At 35.8% G+C, this 22,798-nt stretch overlaps 1 protein-coding gene across 1 annotated transcript in view; it reads left to right on the top strand.

Annotated features, from left to right (window-relative positions):
• LOC115422428 (plexin-A1-like) overlaps nt 1-22,798 on the top strand; it is an 837,453-nt gene that overhangs the window by 577,495 nt on the left and 237,160 nt on the right. Inside the window, 1 exon segment of the mRNA XM_030138774.1 lies at nt 14,380-14,580. Within this exon segment, the coding sequence (XP_029994634.1) occupies nt 14,380-14,580 (201 nt within the window).

Here is a 22,798-nt window from a genome sequence, read left to right as displayed (position 1 = left end):
ATAGCCAACAACCTGGAGGGGGCGGGGCATGAAGTGGCTCAGGCGCATTTAACCCATAAAGACCCAAAAGCATTTACTGATCAAAACTGTTTAATACCTGTTGATCCATTAATTCTATCAATACATATAAATAATTGGTGTAAAATACAGTTTGTCATCTTTTCATGGTCATCAGATATGACCCATTTGGACGTTCAGAGGTTCCGTAGTTACCATGGAAACACTGTCATCTTCTACAGCATTGATTCACCAGTAAAACTCATGGAATTTCATAAATAACAGTGGATGGAGATGCTTGTTTTCATGCCTAGTTATTGATATCTTTGCTGAAAAACTCAATTTTTCTTCAGTTCTCTCTGTTTCTGATATAATGACCCTCAACTTTAATTTGAGCTTTTATGAACATCTATATCAGTGGTTCTCAACCTTTTTTGTCTCATGACCCCATTTTAACATCACAAATTTCTGGCGACCCCAGACATTCAAAACAAACCCTATAAATGTTTTTAACAGACATTTTTTGTGACATCAGTACTTTTAAATCCAAGGTCTTCAATTGTTCTTCAGGATGGAAACCTTTTTCAATTGAAAATAGTGTTTGCTTTAGGCATTCTGGCCATTTTTTTGCTAGAAAATGTGGATATAGATGTTAAATGTGTCAGAGACATCTATTTGGTAGTTGTGTCACCTCTAACTTTAACCATTAAAGGCCCAAACAGCCACTGGCGACCAAAAGCATCTACTGATATAAATATTTAATTCCTGTTGATCCACTAATTCTATCAATACATGTAAATAATTGGTGTAAAATGCAGTTGGTCATCTTTTCATGGTCATTAGATATGACCTATTTGGACGTTCAGAGGCTCAATAGTCACCATGGAAACACCATCATCTTCTACAACATTGATTCACCAGTAAAACCCATGGAGTTGGATCAATGACAGTGGATGGACACACTTGGTTTATGTTCAGTTAATGATATATTTTGCTGAAAAAGTCACTTTTTTTCCCAGTTTTCTGTTTCTAATATAATAACTCTCAACTATTTAGCTTAGCTTTTATGAATATCTACATGATTAATAAGTTAAATATAGGAAAATACCTGATTGTCACTGAAAAAACACAGAATACAGAAGATAATAACACTATAAATGGTGATAAGTCACTTAAGGAAAGTTAAATATAGAGAAAAATTTATTTGGGAAATGCCACAAAAGTAACACTGGGTCTTTATGGGTTAAATGGCCAGCGCTCAAAATGACCTTTCTGGTGTCATTACTCAGAAATAGGGTTGAAGATGGACCTGTGGAGTTGAATTAATGAAGAATTCAGACCCAAGCAGAGCATTTACAGTTTATGTAGACCACAGGGAAATGTTTGAAAATGCATAATTCTGTTTTAAAAAGCGAAATATCACTCCTTGAAGACCTTCTTAAGATGACAGAACAGAATGTAATGCCTATTTCATGGCAATATTGGCAAAAATTCATGACTCCTAAAATTTAGGAACATGCATTTATTTTCTCCAACACCTTGATTCGCACCACTCCGAGTCATTCCTCACTGGGGGCTGATAATTAGTTAAAATTGAGTCTTTATTTTAATATAAATTGTCAGGTTGGAACAGGTGGACCTGAGTCAACTATCGTTACTTTCTTTGCAGTTTGGACATTTAACAGACACGTTTAAACACAGTACAGTAAAGAAGTTTATGGCAACATAACTTAAGACCTGCCATATCAAATTTAACCCTACAGACCCAAACAGCCACTGGAAACTATATTCATCTACTGATCTAAAAGGTTTGATACCTGTACATCCACTAATCCTGTCAATATATGTAAATAATTGGTGTAAAATACAGTTGGTCATCTTTTCATGGTCATCAGATATGACCCATTTGGATGTTCAGAGGCTCTGTAGTTACAGTGGAAACACTGTCATCTATGTTAAAGGGCCAGTGCTCAAAATGACCTTTCTGGTGTCATTACTCAGAAATAGGGTTGAAGATGGACCTGTGGAGTTGAATTAATGAAGAATTCAGACCCAAGCAGAGCATTTACAGTTTATGTAGACCACAGGGAAATGTTTGAAAATGCATAATTCCATTTTAACCCTTTCATGCATGAATTATGAGAACCTTAATCAAGATTTTATTCTAGACATTTAGGCATGAAAAAAACAAACAAACAATAGGGATGTCATTTAATATCGGCCCACCGATATTGGCATAAAAACGTAACATCGGTGAATATTGTTATGGGTTTTTTTGCCTATCATTAAAACAGATAAAATAATGCCTTGATTTCGCGGGCATTTACTGACGCGTAAATGAAGCCTTGTTTGTAGCTGAAAGAAATGTGCAGTTTTCAAAATTGTACAGTAGAGTTGCCACACTGTAATAGACTCATGGAGGGAGAGAAAATAAATAAATATGGCATTTTTTCCACAACTTAAGTTGAAGGATGTATTCTTTGCACAGACAGTGTTTACATTTTGAAAGCCTTGTTGCATTTGAGAATGCATCCAATGGGGCATCACAATAAAATTAGGCATGATGTGTTAATTCCATGACAGGAGATATGTGATGTTACCTAAAATTAGTTTAATATCCCACATATATCGGCAGCGGTATTGGTAGATATCGGAATCGGAAATTAAGTGTTGGACAATATCAGCATATCGTTTTTTGGCAAAAAAGCCAATATCGGACATCCCTAACAAACAAACAAACAAAAAAACCTATGCGATTGATGTTATGGAAATGTTCAACTGATAACCCACACACAAAGAGGAGGAGAGAAAGTTAGAGTTAAAATAAATAAATGCATTTATTGAGAAGTCAATCACAGAGAAACTCTGTAAGTGAAGTCTGATTAAACAAGAGAAAACTAAAGATTATATAGAACCAAATCCAACCCCCTCAAACTATGATGTCATTCCTTACGTACATCGTACCACTCCCTACTACTCCTTCTCTGCTCCGTGAAGAGGTCATGATGACCTCTTCACTCTAACCTTGCTTGGATCCTATCTGGAGTGCAGGCGCCATCCTCTATCTACACATTCAGACATTTAGGTGTTTGGGTTTTAACTCAAGGCAAGAAAGAACTCCATTCCTGGGTCGGGGGTGTTACAGAGTGGTAAACATCACACATAATGAATAATGACTCAGCATTAAAAGAAGATGTACTAACAGTATTAAAGATTATATTAAAAGTATAAAATATAAAGAGTATAAAATATAAAAAGTAAATTTTTCCACCACATTGATTTTTTATAATCCTATTTTTCATGGAGTTACCAAAATGTCCACTCAGCTGGACACCATGCGTTTAATGTTAGAAGCAAAGAAACATATATTTACTGATATACTGTGAGAAAACTATGAAATAAATGCTGAAAATCTGATGTTTTCTCACATTTTAACATATCTGCACGGATATAATATGCAAAAAAAAAAAAAAAAAATCTAACAATTCACATTTTTTTTACACTCAAACATGTTACTGCAGATCAGGTTTATCTAGAACAGCAAAGTTACAGTAATGGTATGAATTGCAGCATATGGGATGACGCATTAGTGTCCACTGTGTTGGGTGATATGGAACTAAAACAACAAAATCCATGAATATACAAGAGAACAGCTGTCCACTGTAGTGACCACTGTGCATGAAAGGGTTAAAAAAAAAAAAAAAAGCAAAATATCACTCCTTTAAATGCATGAATACCTGGTGTATGTCATTGTGTTAGACTGAATTTCCATCCCATAATTTCAGAGCAGATGCTTAACGTCCGATCCTCCAACATTAACAGTGACTTCCACTTCAGACTGGCCCAGTCTTCCATCTAGTCACTGTCCAGTCTCTGTCACACCCTCTTTCCCTTTTTCCTTTCTCTGGTTCTTTAGGCCTGTTTTCCATTTTATTAGAGGCTCGAAGCAGTTCATTAGCGCTCTGTCGCCATCTGTGAATACTTTAAACTTTAACTGCCAACCTCACTAATTGACAATCTGCTTCACTGGACTCACTGGCATTGATTTGATCTCTTTTCTGTCTCTCTTTCCTCCTGTTTCCTGTGCACATTCCCATCATGTCTGATTTACAGTAAATTCAAGGTGCCAGCTGGGGAAAAAACCCATTTATCCTAATCTCCCGCTTGTATTTTCAAGTGGGATGTGGCAGATTTGTATTTTTGTGTAACATAAATTTGACCAAGACAGCTGGACCAGCTGGTGTAATGATAACCATGATTAGTTATCATCACACCAACAAAGCAAGGAAACACTTCTGATGTAGTGTTTATGGAGAGTTTTAAAGCTGCAAACATTTATGTGTTTATTTATTAGTTTATTTGCCACTTTGAACACATTATCTTACGACAAATATTCCAATGACCCTATTAACATGTACAATACAAGCATCAACATTAGCATAGATTTATAGGCAGGTCTTTGGTTCAGAACAGTCCATTCAGGCTTTAAATTTACAGACATCGTTAACGACGTAGTGTAATTACCGATGTCATGCATAATATGGATACATTGATAAAATAAATCCACAAAAAAATATGTCATCAACCTTTTAGTAATATTTGCCAAATTTCACATTTATTGCACTAAATTTGCACACCAGCGTCCAGACATTGTTTTTAAAGCACTTTTTTCCAAATATTTAGATAATTTGAAGAACAGTATAAACTCTAAAGCAAGAAAAAAAAAGTCAAGCATATAATTTTATTTATTTATTTATTTATTTTTTGTTTTATTTCGAACATGCAAAGAAAAATAAGACAAAACAGGAAAGGAAAGGAAATCAAGACATAAACAAAATAACATTCAAATGGACAGAATCTATTTAATTTATATAATTTATATTTCTACCTCGAGATTTTTAATTTTCTTTTTATTTATTTATTTTTTTTCTTACATTTGTTTCTATATATTGGAAATGTAAAATTTTTGTTACATGTGACTTTTTTTTTTTTTTTTATCCTACTTTGATGTATACTATTATGTATATATACTGTTCAATTGTTCATTGTTCAATAATAAAAATAAATAAATAAATAAGAAAGTAAGTAAATAAATAAAGAAATTCACAATGAATAAAATAAACCCGAAAACACATTATGTGGACAAAAGTATTGGGACAGGTTGAATTCGGTGTTTCTTTTCTCATAAACGTCTGTGATACAAAACAATAACAACAAATGTCATAATATAGTTTCATGTTGTGATAAATATATTGATTATTAATATTGATATTTATATCTCAAATCAACATGACAGCTGTAGCCATGATGTGTCCTAATATTTTTGTCCATATAGTTTATAAACTTTGATTTTTCCTTTTAGTTTAAAGTTTAATGGGAGATTTTTCTTCCTCAGTGAGATGTGAAGAAAGTAAATGGTTGGTTGTGGCAGAAAATTATTATTTACAGTCAGAGCATGAAAAATATTTGAGAAATTTAGAGGTAGAACATTTAAAATCATAGTCATAGATTAAAAAAAAAAAAAAAAAAATAGTTTGAGAGAAATTAAGTAAAAACTACCTCTTAGGCATTTTGGAAGCAAAGATAACAATTTAAACCAAACTAACCAATGAAATGCACGGATATTTATCCAAATATAAGACTATTTTGTGATATTAGTCATTATTGTTTTGTATCCCAGACCCCTGTTAGAAAAGAAATACCTGAATTCAACATGTCCCAATACTTTTGTCCAAATATCTATGACTCAGGCAATTATACTATGAGGCTAATGATATATGACTCACATCTATTCACATTTATTCTGAAATGCTTATTGTAAAAAATAAAATAAAATAAAAAATCACAATTATTTACATTTACACAGACATGAAACTAAGAAATTTGAATAGACTAAAGTTTTTTTTTTTTGTTTTTTTTTTTAATAAAAACCCAACGTTTCCATTCCAACCAGTGTTTGGAGTCTTTCTGTAAAATCTCCATTTTTAAATGACCATTATCTGTCATTCACCAAAAAAAACAGGACGTCCCACCCCTGCCTCCCCTAATTTGGGGTTGGGACCAAAAATGGGACACAGACCTTTTTACATATTCCACCACTAATTAGCTCATTGAGCAAAATATAGAACAGTGTCGCATCATCTCATCAATTTATTTCTAATAGAAGAAAACTTTATTTCATTGCTGATCGGTTATAATTTGATGCTATATTTGAACCCAGACCAGACTGCAAAAAAAAAAAAAAAAAAAAGCTGCTCTGAAACTAACTAAGTGTGGCTTCATGATGTGTCTTTGTTAGTTCATATAAGTTTAATTTTTGTTTTTTAACCAAAATGATGAGCTACAATACATCAGAAAGTTAATCTGAGCTGAGTGGAGGTGAAGAGTGAGGATGATTATAATGATGTAGATCATACATCACTGATGTTCATCGTCATCGTTGCTATTGTTGGAATTAAAAAAAATACTGATTATAGTTTAATAAGATTTAAACAGGGATATTTTCCATGAATGTTCTGTCTGCATGTGCTTTCTTTTGTTGCTAGATTTAGCAACTTTTAGACCATTCTAGCAATGTCTTTTTTTTTTGTTTTTTTTGTTTTTTCTGAAAGCACCGAGCAACAATTTAAACTAGAAGCACTCGGAGAGCGCAGACCTCCGCCAAGGCTGATCAGTGCCCCCCCCCATGGGCCCCCCCACCCCCGATCACCACCAAAATTTAATCATTTCTTCCATATCCCATTTCCAACAAACCCTGAAAATTTCATCAAAATCTGTCCATAACTTTTTGAGTTATGTTGCACACTAACGGACAGACAGACAAACAGACAGACAGACAGACAAACAAACCCTGGCAAAAACATAACCTCCTTGGCGGAGGTAACTACTTTTAAAATTCATTTGTAAACTTTAACCCTGTAAAGCCTGAACCATTAAATCACTGACACAAAATTCCAGTTCTTTGAAACTGGAGCTTTCATTGGTCCTTCTGAACAACCAAAAAAAAAACTGTTTTCAAATATCAATTTCCATGCATGAGTTTCAATTTTGTATCATATTTGATACATCGGGTGTCAATGCTCAAATATTATTAATTTTGAACACGCAAAAACATAACATAACACAAACCTGTCTAACAAATTGGTAATTCTTTTTCAAAATTCAAGTTTTGCCTCCTTCCTCATTAATTGCAGTCTTGTAGTGTCACTGGAAAGGCCTTTGGTGAATAAATTCCTCCCCCCTGGTGGATTATCTGTGTATTACATGTATCTAATTGTATACGTCAGGTTTTGGAAGACCAAAAATATCACACTGATCATGTAGAGGACTTCAAAACTCATGTATCAAATATGATACGTTTGGCATTATAGGGTTAATCAACTTTGTGACGGACAGATATTTCCTCTAAATAACACCAAATTATTTTCTCTGTCAGTCATAAAAACACATATCTGTCTATAGATTTAAAAGTCACTGTTTCTAACTTACACACTTTTTTGATATATTTAGTGATTTTTCAAGACTATTAATCAAAAAAGTGACTAAACAACTTTTTCTGGTGTTACTGGACACTTTTGGAGACTCTGATGTGACAGCACATACATTCTTTGTCTAAAACATATCAATGAATATAAATCAGTCCCATTGACATTGACAGTTTTCTCTGTTGTCTCTTTTTTGATCCATGTAGGTTGTTAATGTAGACTGAAAATTAAAAATGTTATGGTTAAAAATGTTCATGCTTTACGTGGACCGTAATGTTAAAAACCAAACGAAACTGAAGAAAATGAAGTTAAAAACTAAACAAACATAAATAACTAACTTAATTAACTCCTCTAAAGTGTCTCTTTTGCCGGGTCCCCAGGCCCATATAAAGGGACATTAACCCTTTAGAGGGCACTCATTAAAATACTCTGAAATTCAAAGTTTCAACCTTAGTGTGTTTTTGGACATCATCATCTACCTCCTTGTCGGTTGGCATGACAACAGTCTCCCTCCTCTTGCCATAAAACATCTGAGCAGCACTTACTAAAAAGTAAACACATGCAATAAAGCAACTGTTATAAGATCATAAACTGACAAAAATCTCTCATATTCAGCATTTACAGCTTCAAAATATCTATAAAATCTCTCTGAATCACTGTATAGTATAGTTATAAAAACGAAGATGCTTCTGGACCTCAATGAGACACAGGATTGGCCCCATATTTAATGTCTGCAGAAATTACCAAAAATAGTCACTTGCCCTATAGAGGGTTAAAAACACACAAGAATTGACCACCAGTACATGCACAGACTGAGACACGGAGCAGAAGAATGGCATAAAAGAGCAGCGCCATGTGGTTATAGTTTATTTTCAGGCAGAAAATGAGACAAAAAAAGCTGAATAATTTGTAAAAAAAAAAAAAAAAAAAGGCTATATGGTACAGATAATTTTGATTTAGTTTTTGTATGGCATTTTCTGAACACTACCTGAAAAAATTATTTGTTTTAATTGTATTTTGTTTATTTTGTGCAATTTGTTAATTTAACCTCCTCAGACCCAGGACATTTCAGCAAAGTACCAGCTTTTTTGTTTGTTTTATTAAATAAGTGCCTGTATTGGAAACATCATGATGCAACAGTTTTTTCAGATGCAGTTTTTAAAATTGTTATGGAATGTCCTTTGTGGTCGACAGTTTTCTTTTTCTTTTTTTTGTATAAAGTTGTGAAACTCTTGTCCACAAATGTGAACAGTGGGTTTTAGGAGGTTAAGAAAAAAAATTCCAGACATGACAATATATGGGGAAAAAATGTTTTGTTACTGTTCTGTTGTTTCTGAAAATAACTAAGTTTTTTCTATTTACTTATAAACTTTGCACAAAAAGGAAACATCACGAAACACTTACAGGTCATGAAAATCAATTGATATTTAGCAATTCAATGATGTATCCACCTTAATTATTGAAACATATCAGTATTGATATCAGCAATACTGGCCCTGTATTTACTCAGTATTGGATCGATATCAAAATATGCAGTATCGCACACCACTAGTTGTTTTTCCTCTCTCTTACATCATTCATTACAATTACAGGAGGTCCTTGGGTTACGAACGAGTTCCGTTCCTACGCTGGCAACGTAACCCAAATTTCCACATAAGTCGGAATTAACCCTTTAATACCCCCTAAATCTCTAAATAAATATCCAAATACACGTATTACGGGCTTTGTCCTTAATAATGGTCACTGCGGTCGACCGACTGAAGCCTAAGGCTTTACCGATGTTCATCAGCGTCTCACCTTTCTCCGACCTTTTAATGATATCCAGCTTCGTTTCCATCGTAATGGCTTTCCTCTTGGCTGGACCAGCATCGCTAGAAAATCCTGCTTTCTTTTTTGGGGCCATGATGTGAAAAAGGAGGGTGAAAAAGGCGAGGATACCGAGAAAATTACGGAGCACAAACACAGACACTCTACACCAGGGGAGTCAAACTCATTTTAGTTCAGGGGCCACATTCAGCCTAATATGATATAAAGTGGGCCAGACCAGTAAAATAATATAAATGATAGGATAAGAACTTTTGAGTGAAAAGGTAAATTCCATAAGGAAAATGTTTACATCTACGAATTGTACTTGAACATAACATGAACAAATATGAACCTGAAAATTCTTTAGTAAAATAAGTGCAATTTTAACAATATTACGCCTTAGTTTGTCATTTATACATGTGCATCACAACTTACAGATCACAGTGGATTTACAAATACACCAAACATTAAATAACATATTATTAAAATTCCAAATACTTCTCTAAAGACATTTCAGATATTCACATTTTTTGAAAAAGGATAGTCTGTAAATGTAAACATTTTTGTGTAATTTTACTTCTTGTTACACTAAAACAGAGAGACAAAGTTGCTATTTTCATTATTTATAGGCTATTCTGATAGTATTTCACTGGTCTGATCCACTTTACACTGAAATAACCTAAAATGATTTTAACATCCTTGGTTGTTAATATCTTTAGTGTCATTTTTGCATTTCACAAATTCATCCCAGGGGCCGGACTGAACCCTTTGGTGGGCCAGATTTGGCCCCCGGGCCACACGTTTGACACCTGTGCTCTACACTATGGGGCTGGAGACAAACTGGCGGACGAGACTCAGGCGTCGTAAAGTCGAAACAGCGTAGGTCGAGTACCGTGTAACCCGAGGACCTCCTGTACATGCACATTTACAAATATGCAAATTAGGTGATGACATCATTTAGCAACTTCTAGTGACTTTTAGGACAGACAATAGATACTTTCCTCCCATTGTTACATACAGTGTGGTGTCAGTCATCCCTTCACCTTAGACCCCGCCCCCAAGTCTTAGAAACACCGCCCCGTTCGTCTATAGCCTCTCGCTGCATTGTCATGGTGAGAACAGAGGTATTTCTTGAGCGCCATTATGTTTAAAGCCCCCCCCCCCCCTTATCCTCTCTGATATTCCCCGGCCAATCTCAGAGTCATTACCGATGCTCCATTAGACAGCACCTCAGCGCAGAGCAAACTCATATTGGAATTACTCTGCAGAGAATGAAGCTGTTCGTGTGCTCTCACTGGAGGTTGAACGCACTTTCCATTGATTTACCATCGCGGATTTGAACATTTGCAAATCCTAATGTGTAAATTATAGTTTGTTTAACAGTGCACAAAGTGGAATACGATTTAATTTCTAAATTCCGGTTTTGTTTTTGTGTGTCCTTTGATTGTTTACCTTGTCTTTGGATGAACACCAAAACGCACATTAACAAATCGAATTAGTTTAGTTGTAATTACAGCTTTTATGATATTACACGGGCTCTTTTTTTATTCACTTACTATGTGGAAAGGCAGTATAGTCCATGGTATAGAGCGATATATGGAGTATACCTACTTATTTTTCAGTCAGCATTGCATATATCCACTTCTAAATCCCTCTAATATGTGCACCATTCAGTAGGATCTGAACCAAATTGCCCATTTTTTCCCTAGGATGGTGAAAGCCATGACCCGCCCTACTCTGCCTCTAATTGGCTAGTACTTGGTACCTTCACTGATTAGATTGGTTAACTTTAACCCTTTCATGTACGAATTATGAGAACCTTAATCAAAATTTTTTCCTGAGTGTTTTTATTCCTCTTTAGGCATGAAAAAAAACAATGCGATTAAAAATTTTCTTCTGAAAAATACCATACCATACCATACCAACTTTATTTCTAAAGCACTTTAAGAATTTTACAGCAGGCCAAAGTGCCGTACACCAAACATAAAACAAGAGATTAAAAAAGTAAATAAAACTAGTGATAACACATCGTGTTAAGTGGGCTAAGAACAACAAAATACAACCATCATAAAAACAAACACAAATTAAAATCTGTTAAGAACAGCATAAAAAAAAAACAAAAACAGCCATGTCACTCACTGATTAAGTGAGTGACATGAGAAAAATAAATAACAATAATTTAAAAATAAATAAATAACAATAATAATAAAATAAAATAAAAAAAATAATGAAAAAAAAAATCGTATGAACCTATTTTTCATGAAGTTGCAAAAATGTCCACTCAGATGGACACCACACGTTTAATTTTTGAAAAACAGAAATATGTATTTCCTGACATAATGTTACCAATTCATGCCAGAAAAGATATGTAGTGTCTTAAAACTTTAATAAAGATATGTGTAATAAACAACAACAAAAAGAACAAAAAAATCCATGAATATACAAGAGAACAGCTGTAGAATAGCTGTCCACTGTAGTGACCAGTGTACATGAAAGGGATAAACATGAGGACTGATGAGCCAATCAGAGGCAGAGTAGGGCGGGTCATGCAGAGGAAAATATCGCTAACTTCGCACTGGTCACCTCTGAAACCTGATTGGACACCTCAAGTGCCAGTGCTACCCCAGTTGATTGATATTCAAATGTTCAGTCTAACTTAAATCTGCACCAAAAGATGATCTATAAGTATGTTACATATATACAGGGTGGGGAAGCAAAATTTACAATGAACATTTAGTTGTTTTTTCTCAGCAGGAACTACGTCAATTGTTTTGAAACCAAACATATATTGATGTCATAATCATACCTAACACTATTATCCATACCTTTTCAGAAACTTTTGCCCATATGAGTAATCAGGAAAGCAAACGTCAAAGAGTGTGTGATTTGCTGAATGCACTCGTCACACCAAAGGAGATTTCAAAAATAGTTGGAGTGTCCATAAAGACTGTTTATAATGGAAAGAAGAGAATGACTATGAGCAAAACTATTACGAGAAAGTCTGGAAGATACTATTAAAGAAGAATGGGAGAAGTTGTCACCCGAATATTTGAGGAACACTTGCACAAGTTTCAGGAAGCGTGTGAAGGCAGTTATTGAGAAAGAAGGAGGACACATAGAATAAAAACATTTTCTATCATGTACATTTTCTTGTGGCAAATACATTCTCATGACTTTCAATAAACTAATTGGTCATACACTGTCTTTCAATCCCTGCCTCAAAATATTGTAAATTTTGCTTCCCCACCCAGTATATACACTGAACAAAAATATAAATGCCCCACTTTTGTTTTTGCTCCCATTTTTCATGAGCTGAACTCAAAGATCTAAAACTTTTTCTGTGTACACACAAGGTTTATTTCTCTCAAATATTGTTCACAAATCTGTCTAAATTTGTGTTAGTGAACACTTCTTCTTTGCTGAGATAATCCATCCACCTCACAGGTGTGGCATATCAAGATGCTGATTAGACAGCAGGATTTTTGCACAGGTGTGCCTTAGGCTGGCCACAATAAAAGGCCACTCTAAAATATGCAGTTTTATCACACAGCACAATACTACAATGTCACAAGTTTTGAGGGAATATGCAATGGTCATGCTGACTTCAGGAATCTCCACCAGAGCTTTTGCCTGTGAATTGAATGTTCATTTCTCTACCATAAACCATCTCCAGAGGTGTTTCAGAGAATTCATGAAGAAGACTGTGTGAGGAAAATGGTGGTCACACCAAATACTGACTGGTTTTCTGACCCCCCTGGACCACCCAATACAGTAAAACTGCACATTTTAGAGTGGCCTTTTATTGTGGCCAGCCTAAGGCACACCTGTGCAATAATCCTGCTGTCTAATCAGCATCTTGATATGCCACACCTGTGAGGTGGATGGATTATCTCAGCAAAGGACAAAGGAGAAGTGCTCACTAACACAGATTTAGACAAATTTATGAACAATATTTGAGAGAAATAGGCCTTTTGTGTACGTAGAAAAAGTTTTAGATCTTTGCGTTCAGCTCATAAAAAATGGGAGCAAAAACAAAAGTGGGGCATTTATATTTTTGTTCAGTGTATATATATATATATATATATATATATATATATATATATATATATATATATATATATATATAAAAAGAACAAAACATTTTGAAAAATTTCACAAAAGTAATGAAGTCTTGTCTTGTCCTCCAATGACAAACTAAGTCTGAAATTTTAAATGTCAGAGTATTTCTATGAGTGCCCTATAAAGACTTAAAAGCATGGTCTGAAATATGAACCCTTTTTAAACATACGCTTCTATCCATAAAGTGTCTCCTGATGTACTTTGAGCTAAAAAAAAAACGCTCGAGGACTTCATTGATTCCCTATTAATTAATACATCCCTTCTCTGTATTGATGGCAGCGCTGTGAAAAAAAAAAAAAAAAAAAAAAGCTGAATAGAAGCGGTGACCTCTTGATCCTCTCCATTTCTAATTCTTTACGCTGTAGCTGATATGATAGAATTAACGCCGTCCACATCCACGAGACGCTGCCTCAGGCTCTCATTTTACTCCACGCACATAGAATTACAATATGCTTCGGTGTGTTCATTTGGTCAAAACATGCCTAATATCCATAAAAGCCTCATTAATACTGGAAAAGGTTTGAGTCCAAAATGCCATTTTGACAATAACTGCCATATTCAATATTTAGTGTTTTATAAATAGAGCCTCCAGAGGGTTTGATGGTCTGCAGGTGGACGCCTTATGGTGGTGCATTTTTCACCAACAAGAACAAAGAAGGTTAGAATTCAACTGGGGAACTGTTTAATGTGGTGGGATGCTCTTAGGAAGGATAAAAGGATAGAATGGATTTCTCTAAGGCCACGGTGCCAAAATGTATTTGATCCTATTATTTATTTACAGTTACTGCTCAATTAGGATTAATAACACACTGGATCCAATTTTTATACTTTCGTACACAGAAGGTGTGAATAATGTGTGTTGTTTTCCTCTGGCAAGCGTGACTACAATGTTCTATTCACCCAAATCTGGACCCGTACACAGAGTTTCCCCACATCTGACATTGTTTTTTTTTGTATTTTTCCTCATTTCTAGGAGTGTCCTCAGATCCTGCCGTCCACACAGATCTATATCCCTGCTGGAGTGATGCGACCCATCACCCTGTTGGCCCAGAACCTGCCCCAGCCCCAGTCTGGACAACGCAACTACGAGTGTATCTTCCACATCCAGGGCAACACACACAGCGTTCCAGCTCTGAGGTTCAACAGCACCAGCATCCAGTGTCAGAAAACCATGGTAAGGCAACAACAAAACAACAAAACAAGGCTCTGGAAGCACATCCAAATAATGACTCCAAATAAAGACAGCTGGTGGAAAGATAACCATGATCAAGGCAAGGCAAGGCAGATGTATTTGTATGGCACAATTCATACACAGGGAAATTCACAGTGCTTTACAAAAATGGAAAAAGAGAGGTTAAAAACACACAATTACAATTAAAACACTAGAAAAGCTCTCTGAGAGCGCAGACCTCCGCCAAGGCAGATCAGTGCCCCCCCCCCCCCCGATCACCACCAAAATGTAATCATTTGTTCCTTGTGCCAGTATCAATATTTCCTGAAATTTTCATCCAAATCTGTCCATAACTTTTTGAAAGATCCGGCTCAGTCTTTGCCATTTGATAGAACACCCCATTGTAAATCCCTGAGTCAAATTGCATGAGATTTGCACAGTTCCCCCATATTGTGATTTCCACCATAAATATTAGTCCTATATTTATTTTACCTATATTTTAAGATTCCTTGACCATGAAAACATACCATTAGCAACTGGATTCATAATTATATCCTTATTAGTTCAGTAGTTATTCACGAAAATCACATTTCTCGTAATGGCGGTTTTCTTCTGGATCTAGCTCCTTAAGTATTAAAGCTACATGAAATCCGGTGGCATACTCCCGATGCGGAACTGACTGAGCTACACGATGGCGCTTGTCAGAAATTTCTACCTTTAATATTAAAGGCACAGTAGGCCAAAAAGTAAGGGCACCCCCATTTTTTATATAAATTGAGATAAAATCCGCCTTCTGGATCAGATCCAGATCAGCCTTTGAAATGTGATAGAGGACCCCATTGTCAATTCCTGACTTAAATTTCATGAGTTTTGGTCAATAATTAAGCGAGATATTGGGAAACGAAAATTTTGGCCCCATTTACCACAATGTTAACGAAAATTTCAAAGTGATCCAGAATCCAGGATTTCTTCCGGATCACCCCCAAAAGTTAATCATTTCTTCCTTATCCCATTTCCAACAAACCCTGAAAATTTCATCAAAATCTGTCCATAACTTTTTGAGTTATGTTGCACACTAACGGACAGAGAAACAAACAGACAAACAAACAAACCCTGGCAAAAACATAACCTCCTTGGCGGAGGTAATAATCAGTAAAACATAAATAATAATTAAAGTAAAAGAGAAGAGTGCAGATAGAACCCTTTCGGTTGTTCTATGCACAGTTGAACAGAGCTGTTTTCAGCCTGGACGTCATCAGGAAGACTGTTCCAGAATTTAGCTGCATAGAACTGAAACGTAGCTTCACCTGTTTAGTCCTGACTCTGGGCACCAGCAGAAGACCAGTCCCTATGGTTCTCAGGGTCCGAGATGGTTCATATGAGACCAACATGTCACAGATGTACTTTGGTGCTAGACCATGGACCGAGTTATAGACCAGCAGAGTTATTTTAAAGTCTATTCTCTGAGTGCAGAGATTTGAGCACAGGACTAATATCAGTTATCATTACACTAATAAAGCAAGAAAACACTTCTTATGTAGTGTTTCTATTGTTAAGATTAAGATCCTTCCTTGTCAGTATACAGCACAGGTGTCAAACATGCGGCCCGGGGGCCAAATCCGGCCCACCAAAGGGTCCAGTCTGGCCCCTGGGATGAATTGATGAAATGTGAAAATTACACTAAGATATTATTAATTTTAGTTCAGGTTCCACATTTAATCTCAAGTGGGTCAGATCAGTAAAATACTATCAGAGTAACCTGTAAATACTCACAACTCCAAATTTTTCTCTTTGTAAATGGAAAACTTTTCACGTCATTTAATGTATTTACACTGAAACAAACTACCATTTCACAAAAATGTGAATAACCTGAACAAATATGAACATTTTGAAATGTCTGAAGTGCAAGTTGACCAATATCCTGCCTGTTATTAAATGTTTTGTGTATTTGTTGATCCACTGTGATCTGTAAGTTTTAATTTACATGTGTAAATGATAAACTGAGACATAATATCATTAAAATTGCATTTAGTTTTCTTAAGATATTTCAGTTTGTTCATGATATTCACATTATTTTAAAGGATAGTTGATAGATGTAAACATTTTGATCGCATAATTTTACTTTTTTCGCTCTAAAACATAGAGGAAAGTTTGGAGTTGACATTATTTATATATTATTATGTTATTATTTTACTGGTCCGGCCCGCTGCAGATCAAATTTGGCTTAATGTGGCCCCTGAACTAACATAAGTTTGACACCCCTGGTATACAGGGTGGGGAAGCAAAATTTACAATGAACATTTAGTTGTTTTTTCTCCGCAGGCACTATGTCAATTGTTTTGAAACCAAACATATATTGATGTCATAATCATACCTAACACTATTATCCATACCTTTTCAGAAACTTTTGCCCATATGAGTAATCAGGAAAGCAAACGTCAAAGAGTGTGTGATTTGCTGAATGCACTCGTCACACCAAAGGAGATTTCAAAAATAGTTGGAGTGTCCATAAAGACTGTTTATAATGTAAAGAAGAGAATGACTATGAGCAAAACTATTACGAGAAAGTCTGGAAGATACTATTAAAGAAGAATGGGAGAAGTTGTCACCCCAATATTTAAGGAACACTTGCGCAAGTTTCAGGAAGCGTGTGAAGGCAGTTATTGAGAAAGAAGGAGGACACATAGAATAAAAACGTCTTCTATTATGTCAGTTTTCTTGTGGCAAATCAATTCTCATGACTTTCAATAAACTAATTGGTCATACACTGTCTTTCAATCCCTGCCTCAAAATATTGTAAATTTTGCTTCCCCACCCTGTACAGTACATTTTACCACACACTGAAATTCAACCTCTGCCTTTAACCCATCCTTAGAATATACAGGAACACACCACACGCTGTAAACTAGGAGCAGCGGGCTTGCCATAGCAGGCATCCGGGGAACAAATATGGGGTTGAGTGCCTTGCTCAAGGGCACATCAGCCAACAACTTTTTCTGTCTGTCCATGAAATCGAACCAGCGACCCTTTGGTCACAAGCTGACTCTCCAGCCCTCTGGGTCACAGCTATTTTCCACTTCGAACACATTATTTTACGACAAATATCCGAATGAACCTATTAAAGGGGTACGAGATCTTAGAAAAACGGTTCGAGCAAGCTACATACAGGGTGGGGAAGCAAAATGTACAATATTTTGAGGCAGGGATTGAAAGACAGTGTATGACCAATTAGTTTATTGAAAGTCATGAGAATTTATTTGCCACAAGAAAATGTACATAATAGAAAATGTTTTTATTTTATGTGTCCTCCTTCTTTCTCAATAACTGCCTTCACACACTTCCTGAAACTTGCGCAAGTGTTCCTCAAATATTCGGGTGACAACTTCTCCCATTCTTCTATAACGGTATCTTTAAGAAAGTCCACATTGCTGTGTGATGTTCTATTGGTAGCATGTTCTAAAACGCCCCAAAATAGCAGAATCCAGAGGGTTTAGATCTGGGCTAGAAGGCGGCCATAAACATGATTCCCAAAAATTGCGAAAGTTGGATTTGTTGCTGTTGTCAACAAGTGTTTTGGTGTTCTTGTGTAAGATTTTAACTTCAAATCATATTTTACTGCATTTCTAACGGTCTTGTTGTCTACCTCAAGTTCAATTGCCATTTTTCTCATGGATTTGGTTGGATCCTTTAGGATTTTGGATTTGAGAGCTTTAATAAAAGCTTCGGTACGTTTTTTGGTGCTTCCTCCACTTCCAGACTTTCTCATAATAGTTTTGCTCATAGTCATTCTCTTCTTTCCATTATAAACAGTCTTTATGGACACTCCAACTATTTTTGAAATCTCCTTTGGTGTGACGAGTGCATTCAGCAAATCACACACTCTTTGACGTTTGCTTTCCTGATTACTCATATGGGCAAAAGTTTCTGAAAAGGTATGGATAATAGTGTTAGGTATGATTATGACATCAGTATATGTTTGGTTTCAAAACAATTGACGTAGTGCCTGCTGAGAAAAAAACAACTAAATGTTCATTGTAAATTTTGCTTCCCCACCCTGTACAGTCAGGTGAGGGTAAGGGAGGAGGTCGCAGATCCAGGCTCACAGATATCCCATAATAATTCTTCATTCTAACCATAATGCTGTCAGATCAGATGACTGGAAACAGTGGGAGCGGAGTCGTTGTTCTGGGTTAAATAGTGAACGCACCTTTTTAGCGCACCTTTGAACGCAAATAGTGAGCGAACGATGGTTTAGCGATCTCGATGAGCGCAGAAACGGATTTTGCGTTTGTTAAGCCTCTGCGTTCGCCGACCCATTGTTCGCTCAATATTTGCGCTGAAACGGCTGCGTTCACTATTTAATCCAGAAACATGCCCCAGGTTGGAAAAGTAAAGTGTTTTAAAGCTGAGGTGTTCGTCTGCAGGAGTCGCCTCAACGCCCTCTCTCTCCTCATTCTCATCCTTCATTTCCGCCTTTTTAGCCTTCAGTCAAACTGTCACCGCTAATAAGGAGCGACCATTTCAGCAATGTTAATTTCCTCAACTCCAATCAGGGTATGAGGCAGAGGGGAGGCATTTTAACGACGCCAATTATGACTTACTTAATGAGACATATGATTAACATGCGAGCGCCGCACCGCAGCGTTCGCTCTGCGATCGTCCAATAGTGAGTCCTCGAGAGTCAAAAGGCCGACAGCGGGAGGCAGCGTGGGGGGTGGGGGCTTCAGGTGTCCCAGTCTTTTCTTCAGCTTGTCACACGCTTGTCACGGCCGTGGGTCATTTAGTCGACTGCCGCTTTACCGCTGGGCTCAGAACACGCCGCCGCTCACCGTTTCTGAACATAACACAGTCGCTACAAAGACCCACTTTTATACAAGGGGAAAGAACGAACGTCACCGCAGCGTTCCTAGAACCAGTTCTGTCTCCGATGATTGACGGTGACATGAAAATAGTTTAATAATAGTTTAATAGTTTTAGGGCTCATTACTGAAGCTGATTTGCCAAATCATAATGATGGCCCCTATAGTTCTATTGTAGGTTCTGGAAAGGTAATTTGCACAGATTTAGTCACTTGTGTCTCTTTAATGGCTTCATGCAAGAAAGCAACCTTTTATTTTTTATATTTTTTTTTGTTTTTTGGAGGCAGGGGGTAAGGGGAGGGGTTGGACCTGTCTTGTTAACGACAAGACTTCTAGATAGTAGAACAGAGCCGGCAAAAACGAAACCTGTAGTTGAAGAGATTGATCTGAGTCAGGAACACAAAGCATTTACTAAAGTGACTCATGCGTCAAGTAGAAACTGTTCAGTTACATTTACATCAAACTGCACAAGTGGAGGAGGAAGCATTCAGACCCTTTACAACAATTCAAGTACTAATACTACATTGTAATTAAGTCAATTTAATGTAATTGAGCCTACAAAATCTGGCCTATTTTCAGCTTTGTGTCAATGCATTTTCCAGCAAACCCAAGAGGGTTTTTAAAGACTTTGTTTAATTTAAGGAGGAGGATTTCCAACTCAACACATAAAGAAACAGGCTCCATTCACACGAATGCATTTGAATTTTAACCCATAAAGACCCAGTGCTACTTTTATGGAAGTTGCCAAATTATTTTTTCTCTATTTTCAGCCTTTTTTTAAGTGATTTACCACCATTGATTGTAATAATATGCTCCTTATTTTGCATTTTTTCAGTGCAAATCATATATTTTCCTATATTTAATTTATTGATCTTGTGGATGTTCATAAAAGCTCAGATTTAATTGAGGGTTATTGTATCAGAAACAGAGAAAACTGAAGAGAAAGTGACTTTTTCAGCAAAGATATCAGTAACTGAGTTTTTAATTATCTTCTGTATTTGATGCTTTTTCAGTGAAAATCAGGTATTTTCCTATATTTAACCCTTTCACACACAGTGATCACTCCAGTGGACAGTTCTTCTCCAGCTGTTCTCTTGTATATTCATGGGTTTTGTTTCAGTTCCATATCAGCCGACACAGTGGACACTAATGCACCATCCCATACACTGACATTTAAACCATTAGTGTAAATTTGCTGTTCTTGATGAACCTGAATATGTTTTAAATCAATTGCTAATTGTTGTTAGATTATAATTAACAGTTTTTGTAATCAAACATGTTTTTTTTTTTTTTGCATATTATATCTCCATGAATGAGTAATAACTAATATTAACCCTATAACGCCAAATGTATCTGATTTGACACACGAGTTTTAAAGCCCTCTACATGATCAGTGTGATATTTTTGGTCTTGAAAAACCTGATGTATACAATTAGATACATGAAATACACAAATAATCCACCAGGGGGGAGTAATTTATTCACCAGAGGCCTTCCAGTGACACTACAAGACTTTCATTAATGAGGAAGGAGGCAGAACTTTTACAATTTTGAAAAGGAATTACAAATTTATTAGACATGTTTGTGTTATATTGTTTTTGTTTGTTCAAAAATAATAATATTTGAGCATTGAGACCCGATGTATCAAATTTGATACAAAATTGAAACTCATACATGGAAATTGATATTTGCAAAAAAAATTTTTTTGGTTGTTCAGAAGGACCAGTAAAGGCTTCATTTTCAAAAAACTGGAATTTTATGTCAGTGATTTAATGGTTCAGGCTTTACAGGGTTAGAGTTTGTTAAAATGTGAGAAAATATCAGATTAACTGAATAAAAAATGTTTTTATTTCATAGTTTTCGGACAGTTTCTGATGATGGCTTTTAAATACATGCTTCTTTGCTTCAAAAAATTAAACGTATGGTGTCCAGCTGAGTGGATATTTTTGTAATTCCAGGAAAAATAGGTTCATAAAAAATTTCAATCACATTGTTTTTTTCATACCTAAAGAGGAATAAAAACACTCAGGAAAAAAAATCTCGACTAAGGTTCTCATAATATATGCATGAAAGGGTTAATTTATTGACAGCGTAGAAGTTCATAAAATGTTGAATTAACATTGAGGGTTAGTTAATCAAAAATAGAGAACACTAAAGAAAAAGTGACATTTGCAGTAAAGTATATTATCAAGTGAACATAAACCCAGTGTGTCCATCCACTGTCACTGATCCAACTCCATGGGTTTTACTGGGGAATCAATGTTGTAGAAGATGACATGTTTCCACGGTAACTACGGAGCCTCTGAACGTCCAAATGGGTCATATCTGATGACCATGAAAAGATGACAAACTGTATTTTACACCAATTATTTACTTGTGCTGATAGGATTAGTGGATGAACAGGAATTAAGTATTTTTATCAGTAGATGCTTTTGGTTGCCAGTGGCTGTTTGGGCCTTTAATGGTTAAAGTTAGAGGTGACACAACTACCAAACAGATATCACTGACACATTTAACATCTATATCAGGGGTGTCCAAACTTTTTTTCAAGAGGGCCAGATCTGATAATGTGGACATTGCCAGGGGCCAGTGGTCCCTTCAGACATTTTTTAAACAGTAAAAATTACATATAAATGCACTGTTCTACAACAATTTTATTTTCATTGTCACAATATCATTTTTTTAAATGGCAGTGTAACCAAATCTGAGCCACTCAGGTGTGAACAAATAGAAAAAAAAACAAAAAAAAAAAAACAAAAAAAAACCAATTCTGCCTTCCTTTCACATCTGGAGTCAGATAACATAGAACAAACTGTATAGAGTATCTTAAACTTCCAAGAAGTTGATAAAAATCTTAACCCCACATTCATTTTAAACATGACTTATATGAGTAATCATTACTCATATTTTACTCAGTAATGCAAAGTCTGTTAACGTTTAAGATGAAAACATATGACTCTTACTCTTGTCTTTCACAAAATCATTCAGAAAGTAATATTTTGTGTCACATCTACAAGTACATAACACCAGCAGTTAGAGGCAACTAACCTGGCAACTTGGTAGCCTGCCCTGGTGGTGAATACATTGAACTCACAGGTTCACTTGAAGAGTCACTGTTGTGAGTTTAAAGCAGCTTGAATTTGTGTCACTTTTTCGGAGCGCTCACTCCCTGCTAGCTTGTTGTATGCGTTAGCATGTTTTGTCTGCTCGTGTCTCTTTACATTGAATTCTTAAACAAGGCAACAATCTCTCGACAAATTAGGCAAACACAATCGCCTCGATTTTCAGTGAAAAAAAATTGTACTTCCCATCTCTCCTGGAAGCGGCGGCCCTCGCTGTCAACTTTCGTTTTTTTATTTACAG

The sequence above is a fragment of the Sphaeramia orbicularis genome, chromosome 7 (genome assembly GCF_902148855.1).
Source record: "Sphaeramia orbicularis chromosome 7, fSphaOr1.1, whole genome shotgun sequence".
In the NCBI taxonomy this organism is placed as follows: Eukaryota; Metazoa; Chordata; class Actinopteri; order Kurtiformes; family Apogonidae; genus Sphaeramia; species Sphaeramia orbicularis.
This window is presented reverse-complemented; position numbering and strand designations above follow the sequence as displayed.